Source organism: Corvus kubaryi, unplaced genomic scaffold (assembly GCF_017639235.1).
Source record: "Corvus kubaryi isolate FWS band 111438036 unplaced genomic scaffold, C.kubaryi_AGA036_p1.0 137, whole genome shotgun sequence".
Lineage (NCBI taxonomy): Eukaryota > Metazoa > Chordata > Aves > Passeriformes > Corvidae > Corvus > Corvus kubaryi.
Window position 1 is genome coordinate 13,466,855 of NW_024580671.1, and position 17,275 is coordinate 13,484,129.

Here is a 17,275-nt window from a genome sequence, read left to right on the forward strand (position 1 = left end):
GGGATCTTCTTTTGGAGCTAAGGCAAAAAAGGAAGGTCTATGCCCAGTGGAAGCAAGGTCAGGTGACATGGGAGGAGTACAGAGATGCTGTTTGCCACTGTTGAGAGAAAATTGCTGCAGCCAAAGCTCAGTTGGAGTTGAATAAGCTCCATATAGATAAACATACCTAGTAGCACTGGGTGTGAAGCGTGTCTGGAAAGGTCCTCCTAAGGACAATAGGAGTATTAACAAATATGATTTTTTTTTTAATTATTAGCGACTGTAAGGCTTTCTTTCACTGATGTAGTTCCCAAAGAAAAAAAGTAGTAGTTACATTAACAGTTGCTATGAACTCCAGCTTATGGTTTTTCCGTGATGCATCAGCGTATGAACAGATGCATTTGGGAGAAATTAGCTGTGACATAGCAGAATCTGTGAACATCTGCTCCAGCTACTTTTAAATTTTTAATTATTTCAAATTCTGAACTGACTTTAGACATGAAGTATTGTATCGTTTGGGAATGCACAATGGGTAATAGTAACTTCTAGGAGCCTTGAGAAACAGCATGTTAGATGTACATAGGTTTCTTTTTAAAGTTGACTTTTGAAAATTTCCAAAACTATTGGTAATACCTGATTTTTTTTAATGTTAGTTTTTGGTTAAATGTTATTTGATAATGAATGTTGAGACTGAGTATATAAAAAATTTAGAAAGCCAATTCACATAACCAGTTTTAATCACGATTTCCAAAAATGTGTTTACACCGCTGTGTTAAAAACGTTTTGCTGCACTAGTGCTAAGGACTTAGCTTAAGAATGTTAAATACAGTTCTCTGGAGTGTTTGTGATTATGCCAACTAATCCTGTCGTTCTGGCTGAAGGGAGTGGGTGGAAGGATTGGTAGATTCCTTATGTGGTAACAGAAGTGGATGGAAGAGGATTTGGGAGCATGAAACTTTGTCAGTTATTGTACAGAGCTAGATGCAGGTCCTTTGAAAGAAGTGAGGTTTAACAACAGCAATAGATGTGGTGCTCCACTCCTGGGAATGTCTAAGTACATTAGACTGGCCTGTGCCAAGAAGGCAAACGTGAGTATTGCTGTAACAGCCAACTTAACCAGGGGTTGCCGTTTGTAGAAGTGAAAGCACTTGGATCTGAGAGGAAAATAAATACAGTGAGATGGATGCCAGGTCACACGATGCTGTGCCTTCACTAGGGAGGTGTGTGCAGCAAAGTCACAGTGCAGAATTTCTAGCTAAAACATCTGTGGAAACTGTTCTGGACCAAGGAGAGTCTGAGAATGGAAGCATCTGTAGCATCCCTGATAGTTGCTTAAATATGGGTGTAGCCTGTGAGTACTTAAATAATACAGCAAGCTGTTGACCAAAAACCCACATAACTGTTGGAAGTAGCTATAAATTTTTGGAGCAGAAGCTGTGTAGAACCTTTGACTTGGGAGCGTGGAAATATCACTTCCAAGTTTTTTTCACCCTAATAAATGCCAGTTTTACTATATTGAGGTGGAGCTTGTAGTTTTGTAGTTTTCTTAGGATCATTTTTAGTACTGTCAAAATCTGGGAAAATGCTGCTGCTCAGAGGCGCTTGCCTTTTACTGAACATTGTTCACTTGATTTGTGTCCACAAAGCTGCAGAAAGTCACCATCTCAGTAGTCACATGCAAAAATGTGTCTTTTAAAATTATGCATAATTGGTGCACTCTCTTTTATTTTCGTGGCAAATCTGAGCAAAATATCCTAATGAATAAAATGTATTATTTTATTTCCCTTCCACCATCTGTTTGAAGTATCTGTGGAGTGGATTACCAGTAACACCCTGTAAGAGCAGCTGTAGGAGCAAATGTGTATCTTCCCGTGTCATGTCCATGGATGGTTTTAACTTATGGCAGTGGACAATACAACCTTCTTTTTATGTAGTAAAGTAATGCTGGTTGGTGATAATCTGTTTAGCTCTCATAGATTTCAAAATACTGACTCAAAAGTGTTCAAGTCTATAGCAGTTTTTCATTAATTTCATAAATTCTCAATACTCAGTCCTAATCAGTTAATTTAATCTTGCATATGGATGCCTGTGACTTGAGGCATTCTGATGGGTGTATGGGTGAGTTTAAGCATGTCTTGAAGTATAAAGTGCTCTAGGGAGGTGTCTAGTTTTCTAAACTCCGCTATTTTTCTCTTAACAAAGTTTTTGGAAAAGTATCTTTTACAACTAGCCCAGCAGTCCAGCTGAGAGCAGGTGGAACAAAGTAGAAATTTCCCTGTTATTAGTAGCTGTCAGCAGTTGATAAAATATCTGTTTGCACCTTCACTTAATACAGCTATGTCACGGCTGTTGCGGATAGCTGACATAAGGAATCTATCAGATAATGTCTAATCCCACTTTTATGGGGATTATGTAGGCCTGTAATATTTGCACTGGAGTTCTCTTGGTCTGTCAGACTGTTGTGCTATTTTTAAACCTTTAATATAATTGTAATACGGTTGTCATTTAATTAATATTAACTCAATTGCTTTTCTTCTCCTGACACCCTCTAAGGCTTTTGTCTTGGTGTTTGATTTTATAGTTTGACATTTTGCTGTGAAAGTTACTTGAGTATTGGATGGTCAACATAGTGAAATTGCCATAAAATGGGTGGGCATTTTGATCACGTTAGTCATGCTCAAGTTTTTAAAATCCTATGTTTATAGTCCAAAATACTCCAGTTCTCTTTAACAAGCAGAATATGGTCCATTGCACTAAAGCCCAAGTTTTGCATGTCTATCTGTAGAACTGTTTTGGCTGCTCTGTTTAACCAAGCTAAAGTTGCAGTGTGGATTGCAGTAATGCCCTTTTTAAGAGAAGCTGACATGAAACACATTGTCCAGATTGGATCTTTGCTTACCAAGAGACACCTCCCTTTGTGCAATTAGTGTCCATTGGCTTTGAATGGCTGCAGCCTCTTTCCCAGACTCCCTGTCTGACAGCCTACTTTGGAAGTTTTACTCATCTGTTAGGTCTATTTTCCTCAGCTGAACTTCTATCAATAGAGTTTTTAGTTGTGTTTTCATGTGCTTTTTCTGTGCTCAGATTACTTTTTAGTCTTTAAGGATGACTCAAGGAGCTGCATTCTGGGATTCATATGAATTCTATAGAAGACTTCTCAACAGCAACACGTAGAACAGATGAATTATGTAATTTCCTGGTAGCAGTTGATGGAAATACAGGAAATATGAGAGGTAGGGGAGGGGATTTAGGATTTCAGATTGACTCCGTGTCAATGTGACTAAACAGCCTGTTTGTGTTGTTGGAGGTGTGTCGCACCATAGATACTCTTCAGTGGTTCTAAGACTAATGTAGAACAATGACTTTGTGTTTTAAATGTAATAGGAACGTTTAGCTTTTCCAGCTAATGAGAAATAAGACACGAATAGTAATTGGTTCCTTGTCATGATAAAATTTCAAATAAATTTTTCAGCTAAGGAAGCAGAAGCAGATATATGCAGCTTTTCAGCAGTGATTGACTGGAAAAATTCACAATATATTTTTCAGCTTGAAATTTGGAATAATTTTGAATTGTTGAGGGAGATGATATGAAATAAAGTAAGTCTGCATCCTCAGTGACTGCAGTAACAGAGGAATTTGTGCTTTCCAGAAAATGAACAAAAAAGAAATAATGTCCAACTCCCTACAAAGATAAATGAGCAAGGGGTGAGAGACGTGCCTAGTAATGGTGTGGCTATCAAGAGAAAGAAATTCAGGAAAGGTGACGATTATGTCTGTGTGTACTTCTAAGGATAAAGCCACACTGTGGTTTTGCGCTATGTAAGCTTGCAAAGTAGGATTAATGGGACTTACACAATGCCTAAGCCTTCGTCTCTGAGCAGTGGAAAATGTAATCAAAGAGATTCCAAGGAGGAGGTTGGAACATTAAGGGAATGAGACAGGTTTGGGGGCTTTTCTGTGAGATAATTTTGTGTGAGTTTCCTCCCTGCCAACCAACCAACAAAAGTGCTCAAAGACTGAAGCAACATAGACTTAATTTCCAGAGTTAAGTTGTCCGTTTATAATTACCAACAGATTTCTCAAAACTGCAAGTCCCATCTGCCACTCATTGGGCAGTTGTGAATACAAGAAATTGAAGTGGTTTGAGGAGTTGACCAATGGGCTAAACTTTCTGCTTTCCATTGGTGGTAAGTCTGAATCCAAACCAGCTGAGATACCACCATTGTGTATGCATTCCTCAGGGGAAGGCATACACAATCTAAACAGTGAAGGTGATAAATGCAGAAATGAGAAAATGTATTATGTGACATCCTGAGAACTCAGTGAACAGAAGGCAGGAGTTTGCTGGGCCATGGATTTTGCATGGACATTTAAAATAATGCAAAAGGAAAATGTCATTTGGAGGCCAGTGGGAAGAAGAAAGGGTTGTGGAAGAGAAGGGATGGTTTAACAAACTGTTGATAATTCATTCAACAAACCCAACAGCAAGTGGGCTCCTGAAAGAAGAACATGAAGAAGATTCCATGTCATTATCATGTGTTAAATAATACTAAAGGATAGTTGTATTATTACTATATCTGCATAAATATAAGGAGACCTTGCTAATAATTTCTTCGACCATGTACACAGATGCTTACCAATGTAATATTTGATCACTTTCTGCATACAAATAGATCAAGAGTAGTCAAACTTCTAAGCAGGTTTTGTAGGCTTCCTGTTTCATCTTCCTAGAAACCTGTGCTTTGAATAATGTATATTATTTTAGGTACTGGGGGAATATGGAAATTTGATGGCAAGAGGAAATGGTTGATGTAATTCAGCTGTAGCTGAAGTCCTATGTAGGCAATAACTATCAAGATCTGGAACAACTAACCATCAGGTAATGTCTTGACTGTGACTCAGTCTATTGAATGAAAGGAAGATGAAGGATGATATGCTTCCCCAGAGAGATACAAATCACTAACTAATCAAAGTAATCCTGGGAAGCATCTAGCCAAGCAGAAATTAAATCTTCACTGGACTTTTCCAACTAGTGCTAGTCCTGATGCTCATGTTGCTGAACCGTCTTTATTTCTGAAGGAAAATAAAGACGGGAAATACCACCATCATGGGATGTTTCCTGGCTGTGACAGTTGCTGTCAAGAGGCAGGAGGAACATTCTGTTCCACCCTGCCTGGGACATGGGTGCCAATGTCTTAGGATGAAAGTGGTGCAGAAAAAAGTTAGTAGATTTGTCTTTCTAGAAATCTTTCCATGTGTGCTTAAAAGTCACCTAACCAGACAATCTTAAAAGTTTTTAGAAGCCTCCAGGTAGCTTGATGCAAATCTGCCCTTTACCGTTTGTCAGGAAATTTTCTGTTTGTCAGGATGCCTCCTCAGTGGGCAGTGGAAGAGGAGTGGGCTGCCAAGAGAGCGGGAAAAAGACAGAGGCATTTGTGACAGTATTGGGAGAAGAAAAGACAGTGTGCATTGGCAAACTTACACCATTGCTAAACCCACTGGAGTCTGTCATGATAAATAAACATGGAGCCAGTGGTACTGGTGTAGATGAAGTGCCTGTGTGTTTTTGGCATGGTTGAGAAGAAAAAAAACAAGTGATAGTGCTCCAAATTAAAGCTTCAGCACATACCTTAGTTCTTGCTGCTTTTTAATGGAAATAACTACCCAAATATGATGGAATCATTCATGTTTTAGAGAACACTAGTAGGAAAGAAGTAGCAGGTTGTGTTGATTTTGATGGCTTTAAGAAGAAATACCCCTTTTGAACGTTGTCAGTGAGAGCAGCAGTCTGTAAGAAGACATGGTTAAGCTTGTGCTTAGATTATTCAGCTTAACAGGTTTTCAGTTCAGTTTCAACAATTCTTTTTAATTTGGCATTTATTGTTTGTTGGGTTTTCTCTCTTTTCTCAAGCATGGTTTGGTCACTCTATACAGACAGGTCCCTGATACCTGGAGACTTCATAACCTTGCTGACAAAGCCACACCAAAATGCTTGGATGGTTTATTTAGGGCAGTTCAGTGGGTGAGATATAACTTTCTTAGCTGCATGACGGCCAAGTGTTGTGGTTGTGGAGGTGGGTGCGTGAGCTCTGCTTGAAATTTCTGGCACCCACACAGGCAAATGTCTTGAAACATGCACTCTGCTGCCATGTTTTAACCTTTGAGAAACAATCTTTGGGTGCATGAAGATATGTGGGAAAGGGTTAAGGGCTGTCTGGGCAGAGCCATCTCTCACAGACCCAGAATTTCTAAGTTTTTCTTGTTTCCAAGACTTTATGGAGAAGAGCTGATTTTCTTCCCGAAAGCGTTTGTGATACTGCATTACTACGTTAGAATGGTTTCATATGTGAAGACTTCCAAAGCCTGTTGGTGAAATAAAAAAATAGCTTTATTATTTCACACTAGGCTGGATGTGTTCTTTTCATAGTTCTTCTGTGTATATTATTTTCTATTTTTCTTTGAAGAATCAGGTTTGTTGCTATTAGTAAGAAGACTAGATTCAGTGGACTATGCTTGAGGTAGTTTGTTGCTTTGTTTTTTTTGTTTTTTTAAAGATACCTGGGTAGTCTCCCTCATATGTTGAGAATATTTTGGCTTCAGGAGCATATTTTCTTCTACGATAGAATGACAGTGATTTTGATGTCTTTTGCCTTTTCTGTGAACAGTCATAGTCTGCCTGTTGGGAACATGAGGACGTGTTAACAGTTCATTGCCATTGTGTGATCCTCAGGCACTGCTGTACTGTATTTTTTCCTGTCACATGTAGTTGTTCTTAGAAACTTGAAATGTATGGGTCAAGGGAAAGGGCTTAATATTTGACTACTTCAGTTTAGCGTCATGGCCTATAATGCATAGGAGGTGATAAGTATGACTGGACAATTGTCTTGTCTTGCTGGGATTCAAGATCTGCTAGTCCCTGGAAAGATTTATATAGAATTTTTTCATCTACTTCCTTCTAGAAGAGCTTGTTTCGGGGAGAGGAATGAGACACAGTATTGAGCTTTTATGACTCTTGTGAGTCACACACTCTGTGTGCAGTGGGTTGACCCTGGCTGGACTCCAGGCACCCCCCAAAAGCTGCTCTCTCACTCCCCTCCACAGCTGTACAGAGGAGAGAAAATGTAACAAAGGATTAGTGAGTCGAGATAAGGACTGGGAGAGATTGCTCACCAAACACCATCATGGTCACTCTTCCACAGGGTGCAGTTCTTCAAAGACAGGCTGCTTTGGTATGGGCTTCTCTCTCACAGCCTCCTCTCAGGCATCCACCTGCTCTGGGCTGGGGCTCCTCCACAGGCTGCAGGTATATCTCTGCACCCCCATGGACCTCCATGGACTGTTAGGGGTACAGCTGCTTCACCATGGTCTGCACCATGGTCTGTGGGGGAAATTCATCTCTGATACCTGGAGCACCTCCTCCCTCTCCTTCTTCACTGGCCTTGGTGTCTGCAGAGTTGTTCCCTTCACATATTCTCACTCTCCTCTTCTCTGGCCACAATTACAACTGTGTAATAACTTTTTGGTTTTCTTCCTCTTAAATCTGTTATCATAGAGGCATTGCCACCATTTCTGACTGGCCCAGCCTTGGCCAGCAGCATGTCCATTTTTGGAGCCACCAGGGATTGGCTCTGCTGGATATGGAGTAAGCTTCTGCAGGTTCTCACAGAAGCCACCCCTGTAGCACTTCTGCTACCAAAGCTTGGCCATGCAAACGCAATACACCTTTCTTTGTGGATGTTGTACAAACTTTCTGTTACCCCTCTGACCTATGGCTCTTTTCCGTACTTTCTTAAGTCTGATGGCAAATTCTGCAGTTCATGGGATTTATAGTGTTGCAACATGCTGTGATACCAATTCTTGAAAATGTTTTGGATGCTTAAGTCACACAAGATACTTTATATTTTATAAGATATTATAACTCAAATTTTTCAGTTTCAAAAAACCCATTTTTGTTGCTGTACCCGTCACTTCTTTTTCATTATCAGTTCCAAAACTTTACATGCTGACAAAGTAATAAGAAGGAGCTGCAAGTTAAAAAAGAAAAATAAAGTAGAAAAGAAAATAACAGGAGTAATGCTGTAATTCAAAGGTAAAAAAAGTAAATCCAGAGGTGACTCAAAATTAAAAAAAATATTCAAAATTAAAAAGAATAAATAAACCAATAAAAAGTCTTGGACTTTTAGATATTTTTGTCTGCCAATCACAGTCTATTTAAACAGTATAGATAAATCTCTCTGTGAAGGTATAATTGATTTGCATCTCCAAATCAATGATTAGCAAATTAGACCTCTAACATGTAATCTAGAACTTAAAAGTTGTAACCTACTCCTGTTATTTCATGATTATGCTTACTTGATGAGCCTTGACTGTGTCCTAAGCAACAGAGACAGACATCTGATTTTCTGTACCTAGCAGTTATGTTACTCAGCCTTTATATTTTGCATAATGTAGTTACAGTAATGGACCCATTAAAAAAACAAAAAAGCAAGACTGTTTGCTGTGAGGATGTTTTATGGAAGTCTTAAATATTGAATAGGAATTTTGGTGAGCAATCCAGTATGAGCTGTGTCAGCATGCTGTTGTATGTGCCAGGGCACAGGAACAGCACCAGGCCATGGTATAACAAACACCAATCCTAGTGACATCCATCTGTCATTTGACCATTGGAGATTTGATCCTTTTTTTGTTGGGGGATAAAAAAAAGTCACAAAAAGTCAGTTACTGTGCAATAAAATTCATATACTGTAATATGCCTCAGCAGTAATGATAAAGAACTGGGATAATCAAGATACAAATCCATAATGTTTAAATAACCGTGTGGGGTGATGAAACTTCAAAGGACTGTGATAACAAATAAACATGTGGCTTCAGTGATCACCCTTCATCATGCAACATTCCTCTTCAAGAAACTAATTACGTATTAATGCCACTGGCACTGCTCTCACAGCTCCAGTTTCGTGTGCACCCGAGCTGTGTTGCAGGCAGTCACCTTCCTTGGTGTGACCCGAGACACGTCTCTTCTGCTGTCTCAGTAGCTATCTGTACTCCCTATTGCTTCAACATCCTTCACCTTTCTACTTACGTCTGCTTTTCTGAGTAGTTCGTGGGGTTTTTTTCTCCTCTAATTTTTTTTCTTATGATATCCAAGAGTCCTGTAGATGGGTTTAGAATATTCTTGCAGCTGAATCAGTCTTTTCATTTTGAAATGCAGTTATCTTTAAGAAAATGTATCAGTTCTATAAGCAGAGTGCCAACATATTTATACAAAATCATTGTGTTGTTTTGTTTTGTTTTGTTTTTTTCCTCTGAAGCGGTGTGTGTATTTGAAGGCAGAACCTACTTTGAAGGGCAAAGAGAAACTGTGTATTCAAGCTCAGGAGACTGTGTTCTGTTTGAGTGCAAGGTAAGAATACGCTTGATGATGGAATAAAAATTCTTGCATGTTAGAAATATCAAAGTCCCACTGAAAGAAACTTTTGGAATACAGACAGATATACCTTGGGAAGTGACAGAAAAGGCATCTAATAGGTCCTGTGTTTATTTTGTCTGAGTTCCACATCAAATTTTTGCAAATCAATTTACTTTGCATAGCTTTACTTTGCATTACTTTACTTTGATGATACAGCTTGACAGTCAAACAGCATTCTTTCTTCCCTAGGTATCATCCCCATCATCAGTAATAAAACAGCAGCAGACTACCTTATGATTCCATTTGCAGTGTTATTGTTCAAAATTATATGCTCAGGTGTAAGAGATACACGAATGTGATGGGGGCATAGTTTGGAATTCAGGATCAATATTAGAGGAAAAGCTAGAGGAAAAGGAAGAAAAAGAGCTGGTACACCAGGTATCTGGTATTTCTAGCAATGGAAATGGAGTAGGGGTGGGGTTTTTGTTTGTAAACAGAACATACCTGATGCTGAGTCTTGCCCTGCTGCCTGAACAGAGCTGCTCTTCAGGGCACAAGTACACTTTAATGGCAAAATATACCCCAGGGACAGTTGTGGGTTGAGAATTACACAAACTGCTGCAGTGAGTCTTGTGTTGTCTGTCTGGGGAGGATGGGGAAGAATCCTGTCTGGTTAGAGAGCTGCATGCTGCGGGGTGGAATTGAAAACCTGAATGCACATTTCTAGGGCAGAGAAAAAGAGGCAAGCAACTCCTCTTGCCATGGAGCTGTCCATCAGATCAGTTTCTGGAATCACAAACATTTTCATACAGTTGTTAAAAGGTGTATTTTACAAAGAAGAACTGGAAACTCTTGTCTAACTACTGTTGATTTTAATCTTTATGAGCTTAATTCCTGCAGTAGGTGCTTGAAACCCTTTTGAGAGTGGCAAGGAGAAGCTGACCCGAAATAATTTTGGATTCAGCTGTAGGCTTTTTAGGGCTCTGAAGCTCATATTTTCAACATGACACCCAGGACATGAATTCTATGATTAGTCAATGGATATAATTAAGAACCATCAAAAGTGATGTGACATTGCCTTGTGTTTCTTGCAGCTGGCAGTTGCGATACTGTATGAAAAAAATGCCTCTGTTGGCTGGGCTAGTCTGTGTTTTGTTGATTAGACTTGTTTTCTCATAGGTTGTCTCACTGTCTCGGTAGAAATAGTAAGCAGCAGCTTTGGCTGATTGAAATGTTGGTTTTTCAAGGACTGAACGGCCTTGTGAATGATAATTCAGAGCAGAAAATCCATGTACTGTAAACTTTGTTGGTCATTTAGGAATTCATAGATGGGCATTATTTTATTACTACCAGAGCTTTCATAAAAGGATATAATTAATGACTTCAGGTCAAGAGGTATTAGTAGGATTGGCACAAGTACTGGTTTCAAGCTTGAAGGCTTATAATGATGTTATCAAGGTAATGTATGGAATTTTTTCTTTTTGTCTGGATGCAATTAGAACCATCATGTTTTGTTTTTATTGGCTGCTGCAGTTGTGTGTGCTGTAGGCATGCACTTTTCTGTTTGAGTAATATTTCTGTTTGAATAAATAAGTGAATGAAAAATTATCTTCCAGATTAGAATTTACAAAGGAATTAAATTAAATCCAGACTACCCTGATTGATGTTATTTCTATCAAAGGTTAATTTATCTTATGGGATTGACGGGTTTTGTTTGTTCTGGTGTACAGCACATCTGTGGCTGGTTTGCTTAACTGTATTATCAGATTAGGGTTGGCTTCTCTGTCAAGATTGTCTAAGGTAAAGTTTGAGCAGTAATTTTGATATTGGCCATTGTGTTCATGTTCATCTTTATATTTCACAGTTAAAGAGGATTTAAAATTAAATGCTAGACCAATAATAATAATAATAGCACACACATACATACAGTGGCATATGCATTATTTTAGATGCTTTTCTTGCATGAAGAAATGCAGGGTCTTGAGTACATTGAAGTCTTATTTTAACCACATTGCTTATTGTAAGGCAGATGCCTCTGAGGAGCATGTTGTTGTTTGCCTTGTTTTCTTTCTTTGCCCTATCATGATTAGAGCATTGTAAGACACATTATTTATGGCCTGAGGGAGCCTAAAGGTGGTACACCCATGGTAGCCAGGTTGCTAAGGCAAGCATTTTGTGTGGCCATACTGCAGTGATTTCATGTGACCTGCACTGAGTGCCTGAAGATACTAGATACCATCTTGTGGCATTCTGCACTTCCAGATGCCTGATCCAAACTTAGCTGAGAAACTCTCTCTTTCCTAATAGGGACTCAGTGCTAGTTTCCTTCAGTGTTACTGCCACAGCAGTGAGATCAGAGATGTTCAAGTTTGATTTTGCTTGCTGTATAAATAAGAAGCTTCTTTAGAGTATTCTTTATGGGGACCCTTGTCTCTGGAATCTGCTGCTTCAGATTTTTAGAAATAATTGTTACTCTTTCAGGCATGATGCTAAGAGAAACTTCTGAGGCAAGTTACTTGACAGCTAAGAAAGGAGAAGCATGAGAGTTGTTGCATCACCTTTGCTTGCTTGAAAAAGTTTGAGTATAGGGGAATTCCTGATGCTTTTATCATGCTATTTTGTCCTCTCAAATGGTTTTTGAAGGTACCTGGAGTTTGGCCTGGGCTGTTTTTTTTTGTGCATTATAATGCTGAAACTCCACTAAAGTTATAACTTTCTTTATTTCCTGTCTCACAGTATTAATCAATTACCTCAATTTAACAGGACCACAAAATGCAGCGTATTCCGAAAGATAGCTGTACAGTTTTGAACTGCCCAGAATCTCAACAGATCCCCTTATCTCACAGTTGCTGCAAAATCTGTAAAGGTAAGGCAATAGCAGGATATATATAGGCTCAGTGTAATTTTTCATTCTTACAGATTACAAATAGACTTTTTTTCTGATAATTTTGAATAGGACACTCCTATGCATGATGGTCACTGTAGGTCTTGGGAAACTGAATAGGTAAGAACTTCACTGTGACATCTGAAAATTGTTTGTAAAATGTTTAGTAATGTGAATTCTTTGAAACATGTTTTTGTGTTTTATTCCAGCCAAAAATGGGTGGAAAGTCTAAGAAATCATATACATAACTAGCAGTTTTTCTCCCCTTCACCCACTCCAGTGTCCAAATTAAATAGATTGGAGAAATACTCATGTTTGCCAGCATCTTTCTGAGGTGCTTTGAGGTATCTCTTTCAGAGAACTGTTTGTGCTATGCAGTTGTTCAAGTACCTGGAGTAACTCGCTTACCTCTCTGGGGTTGTTGTCTGCATCTATGAGCACAAACTTTGGGGAATATTTTGGTATGCTGTGCACATTTGTGTGCTACACCCAGTGTGATCCCTACCAAAGAAGAGAGGTGTAGCAAGTGCTCTGAGTCCTTGGCCCACCCTTTTGATCTGGACTAACACCAGTGCCTTCAAAGCTTTGAGCAATTGCATCTTCAAGTAGCTACATCTGTTTCTTCTATAGCTAAATAAGATAAATTGATACCTGGCATGAAGGAAGGTGTTAGACTCTTGGGCTGATTTTAGGTATACTTCAGTGAAGAGTGCAGCTATAGCTGTTTCTGTGCTACTCAGCACAAACTTGAGTGATATGATTAATGGCATCAAGCAGAGAGATAAGAAAGTAGAAGAAAAGAACTTAAGAGAAGACAGGTCTTCAAGTCTGTCACAGTCAAAAAGGATTTTTTAATGATAATTTTTTATTAACTCTGCAGTAGCTGAGAGAAAAGGATTCTATGTTTCTTGTGCCTTTCTATAGTTAAAAATTTTTTATGCATGTTGGTTGAGTGCTTTCTGAATATTTTCAAGCCTTCCTGAACTATGCTAGCTTGACTTCTGATGGGGAGAAGAGCTTATTCGATAAACAAGAAGCTGTGGCAGGCTGTTATTCAGTAGCATGTATTTTGTTTATTAATACAGCTGCTGTTTAAGTATTGAGAATCTTAATAATAATAATAAATCAGTATGAAAGCCCTCATCCTTTCTGGATGACGTGTCTTCTTAGTTAATGTCAAATTCTGATACAATCCAATACAGGCAAGGAAACCCAGAAATAAGACTCTTGCTTTGCCATGAACTCAGGATTCAGTGAGGAGGGCAGCAAAAAGCCAAGGAGTAGATGTTGCCATGGCCAGGGGTTGCTCTTGATGCACATGTTTCTGTTGTCGTCAGGGAGTATTGGAGACCCTCTAGCACAGTGAAAGTGTAGAGTATTTTGCTCCTTAATGTCCTATGTTAGATGCCAGCACTGTGGTAGCTGTGGTGAATGATAATATTTAAGTAACATTACCCAAGCATACCTCTAGGTTAGAGAGACAGCCCACAGCAGGAGAAAGAAAAACATCAGCCTTTCATTTCACAAGAGGTCTGTGATGTTTCTGTCATAACCACATCACTGGGTCTCAATAGTAAAACATTTTGCCTTTATGGGATCTTCTGCTTCCTTTTCTTCTTTTGCTTCATTCCTGCTGCTTCACACTGGTTCCTGAGCTGTCCAAGTGCAAAAAGATTTCTTTGACCTGACCTCCAAGCATCTCTGCTGCCACTGTCCTGCTTGGGGTCCTTGTTTAGCTAAGCTTCTGTGAGGTTAGGGGTTAGAAACTCTTTCACAGAAAAATATGAAGCAGAAACCAGGTGGAATGATAAAAGTAATAATCTTTACTGCCAAAAAATAAGTTTGCTATTTTGCAAGAGGCTTGTGTTGCAGCCTGATGCCAGGTTGCATTCTGGAGCTGTTGCTGTTACACCAGTCCTGGTCCCCTGAGCTTGATCCACATTCCCAAGGTCTCCTGTGGTTTTGAGAGAAGAAAGTAATTATTGGAAAACAGTACTGCTGCTTGATCAATTAATGCTTCAGTGAAAGAAGGAAACTTGAAACAAATAAAATTAATGAGAAAACAGGGAAGGAGACAAGCTCCACACCTTTATATACAGATCTGGAAACTGTAGAAGCTTCAAGTCAGTTTCTAGAACCAGCTTGATTTCAGTATAAAAAAGGATGATTTAATGCTGTTCAGCAACATTAAATCATTAAATTTCATGAGAGCAAACAGAAGAAATTTAAAAAGAAACCTACTGAGTTGAAAGGTTCAATCTAAATTTTCCAGCCTCAAAAAGAACTTCACAATCTTAAAAATTTGTAGTTAAGGTGCAGTGTAAAATGGCCACATTCAGGAAAAATGGAAAAGAGAAAATAGGAAAATAGGAAATAGGGGTGGCTAACAGGTAAGATTTTGAAAATAAAATTCTCTGTAATGGAAAGAACGATGCAATAAGGAAAGAGTATTCAGTTAGTGGAGGAAGGGAAGAGATAAGGGGAGAGTAAAGCAAAACAAGTCAATGTTTATCAAAGACTTTCCGTTAAATACAGAAGGATTTTATAAATACACCTGGGAACTAAAAGTGCTAGAAAAAAAAGTAATATCACTGGTAAATGAGATGCTGAGTGTCTAAGCTGTTAAGCTCTTTTATATATGTGCAAATAAACAAATAAAAAAATGAAAGTGACAAGAAATATATAATTAAGACATGTCCTGTAAAAGTAATTAACAATGACAAGGAGACAGTAAGGGGATTTAAGCAAGCCTCCTATCCAGCTGCTTCAGATCAGTGCTATAACCTGAAATTGAATTGAAGACCTAGAGACAGTCTGTTCTCGTGGCCTTTACTACTCCTCTCATCCATTTCATGCTTGGTACAATTTATTTTTCTGTATCTCACAGACAATAGAAAGGTATTCTTTGACCTAACTGAGAAGAAGATAGGACTGTCTTTGACAGGTATGTTTTGTAATCCCTGGATTCTTTTTAACCCTCAGTCATGCTTGTTTCTGTACAGGTCATGACTTTTGCACGGAAGGACATAACTGTATGGAGCATTCTGTCTGCCGAAACCTAGAGGACAGAGCTGTCTGTAGCTGCCGAGATGGCTTCCGAGCCCTTCGAGAGGACAATGCCTACTGTGAAGGTGATACCTTGTACACATGCTTAGCACTGTTGTGTAAATTACTGTGGGATGAATGTATTGCTTCATAAGTTGTCAAAGGGATAGACATATTCAGTGCGATGAATTAGATGTGCAGCATGTTGATCAATTAAAATAATTTCTCTGATTAAGTAATTAAAGAAAAAAATTTAAAAATCTGATCAGCATGGAGGTGACCAGTTAATATGGCTGAGGTCTTGAATTAGAAACATGTTTCCAGAGGGAAATTTTCCTGTATTTTTTTTTTCTTGGTATTCAGATACTTAGGCCGCCTAAATTCAACCATTTGAAAAACAAGTCAGTGTAACATTCAGTTTCTCTTTTCACTGCTGCCTGTTCCTCTTCTCTCTCCCCAGGAAGTAAGAAATGATATAGACTAGATTCTGGTACTGTTAATCATACTGAGTAAAGAGTCATTGTTTGAGTGTCTCTATTGGTATCAGGGAGCAACAATCTACTTAATCAGAAGAGAATCATCTATACAATGTAGCATAATCAGGTGAAAGGAACCAATCACCACTCCAGCAGTGGAAACCAAAGTCCTCTGCACAGTCTCCGGTGTTTGGGCTAGCTGTTACTGTTCCTCATGAAAACCCTGAGTCTGTACACACGTAATATCAGTGTGCTGTCAGGCCATTCTTACCAAAAAGCTTAAGTGTTGGCAGCAGGATGGGCTTTGACTAATAAGTAGTTCTGTTCAGATTGAATTGAAAGTCAAGCATCTGTGAGTAGATGTAGTTTAAGGTGCTCTGCAGTCCCTCCTAATACCTGCATTATTCTCTGGTGATGCACAATAAATGGGATAAATCGAGGCCTTTTAAGACTGTTCCTTTGGCTGAACTCTGCCGAAGTTAATGCCTGCAGATTGCTTGAATTAGTAGCTGCATTAACGTCAATGGAAATGCTCATCTGTAGATTTAGGTTTGAGAATTTGTGGCTGTTTTCAGGAAAAGAGCATGTAATTAATTCAGCTTCATATACATCTCTCCTTAATTTTATGGTAAGCCTTCTGATGTAAGCCAGTTTTGAGAAGCAGAGCTAAAAATCATACAGAAACAAATCCCTTGCCCTCATCATGTTCCAGGAGGCATCTGACATCAGGACCTGCTGTGTAACTTGTAGCATCAACCACTTTTTATCCCATAGTCTCTGGAGACTATCCTGTGGCTTAGGCTATGGATCTGTGTTTCCAGGAACTCATCAGCCTTTCCCTATTTGAGGGAGTCACTGGAGCAATGGAGTTACAGTGAAGTTAGGGGTTTTAAGAGATTTTTTTCCTGCAGCTCTGTTGTCACTCTGCTGAATGAAAGCAAAAAACAAATTCCACCTTCTTTGTGATCTCCAAGTCTCTCACATTAGAGTGTGTGGCTTTGTGTGGAACTTGCCAAGCATGCCATAAGCAATAAAAAGAAAAGAAACTTTTATCAGCATTGAGGGTGAAATGTTTGATGAGGACACAGTAGATTATCATATGTGAGGCTGATACATTCTTATAATAAGAGGATTTACCAGTTTGTGCGGTACCTGATTTCAGTATGATGATTTTTTGAGATTTCTTGGCCCAATTGTTCCTGTATGGGCAAATGACATTGGTTCTGCGTGGTAATTATGAATCTGCTTAACTGCTTTCAGAGAACATGCATAAGTGAATAAAAGATTGGGACACATTACATAAAAGTACTAATTTTGCATATTATGTTTGAAGGCATTAAATTGTCACTTAAAAATGTTCTTGATCCAGGAACACTTGTTCACATTGAAGGTAATGGGAAGAAGTTACACTAGGAAAATGTGCCCACATAAGCAAAGCTCAGGAGGCTGGGTCACTTCCCAAAAGGTTCTCCTTGCCAGGAG

At 38.9% G+C, this 17,275-nt stretch overlaps 1 protein-coding gene across 2 annotated transcripts in view; it reads left to right on the forward strand.

Moving 5' to 3' along the window:
- The window catches only part of NELL2 (neural EGFL like 2), a 140,933-nt gene that overhangs the window by 46,996 nt on the left and 76,662 nt on the right, over nucleotides 1–17,275 (forward strand). For both annotated transcript variants that reach the window (XM_042017927.1, XM_042017926.1), the window contains exons 10-12: nucleotides 9,291–9,382; nucleotides 12,152–12,254; nucleotides 15,275–15,403. In XM_042017927.1, coding sequence (XP_041873861.1) covers nucleotides 9,291–9,382; nucleotides 12,152–12,254; nucleotides 15,275–15,403 — 324 coding nt within the window. The remainder of the gene's footprint in view (nucleotides 1–9,290; nucleotides 9,383–12,151; nucleotides 12,255–15,274; nucleotides 15,404–17,275) is intronic.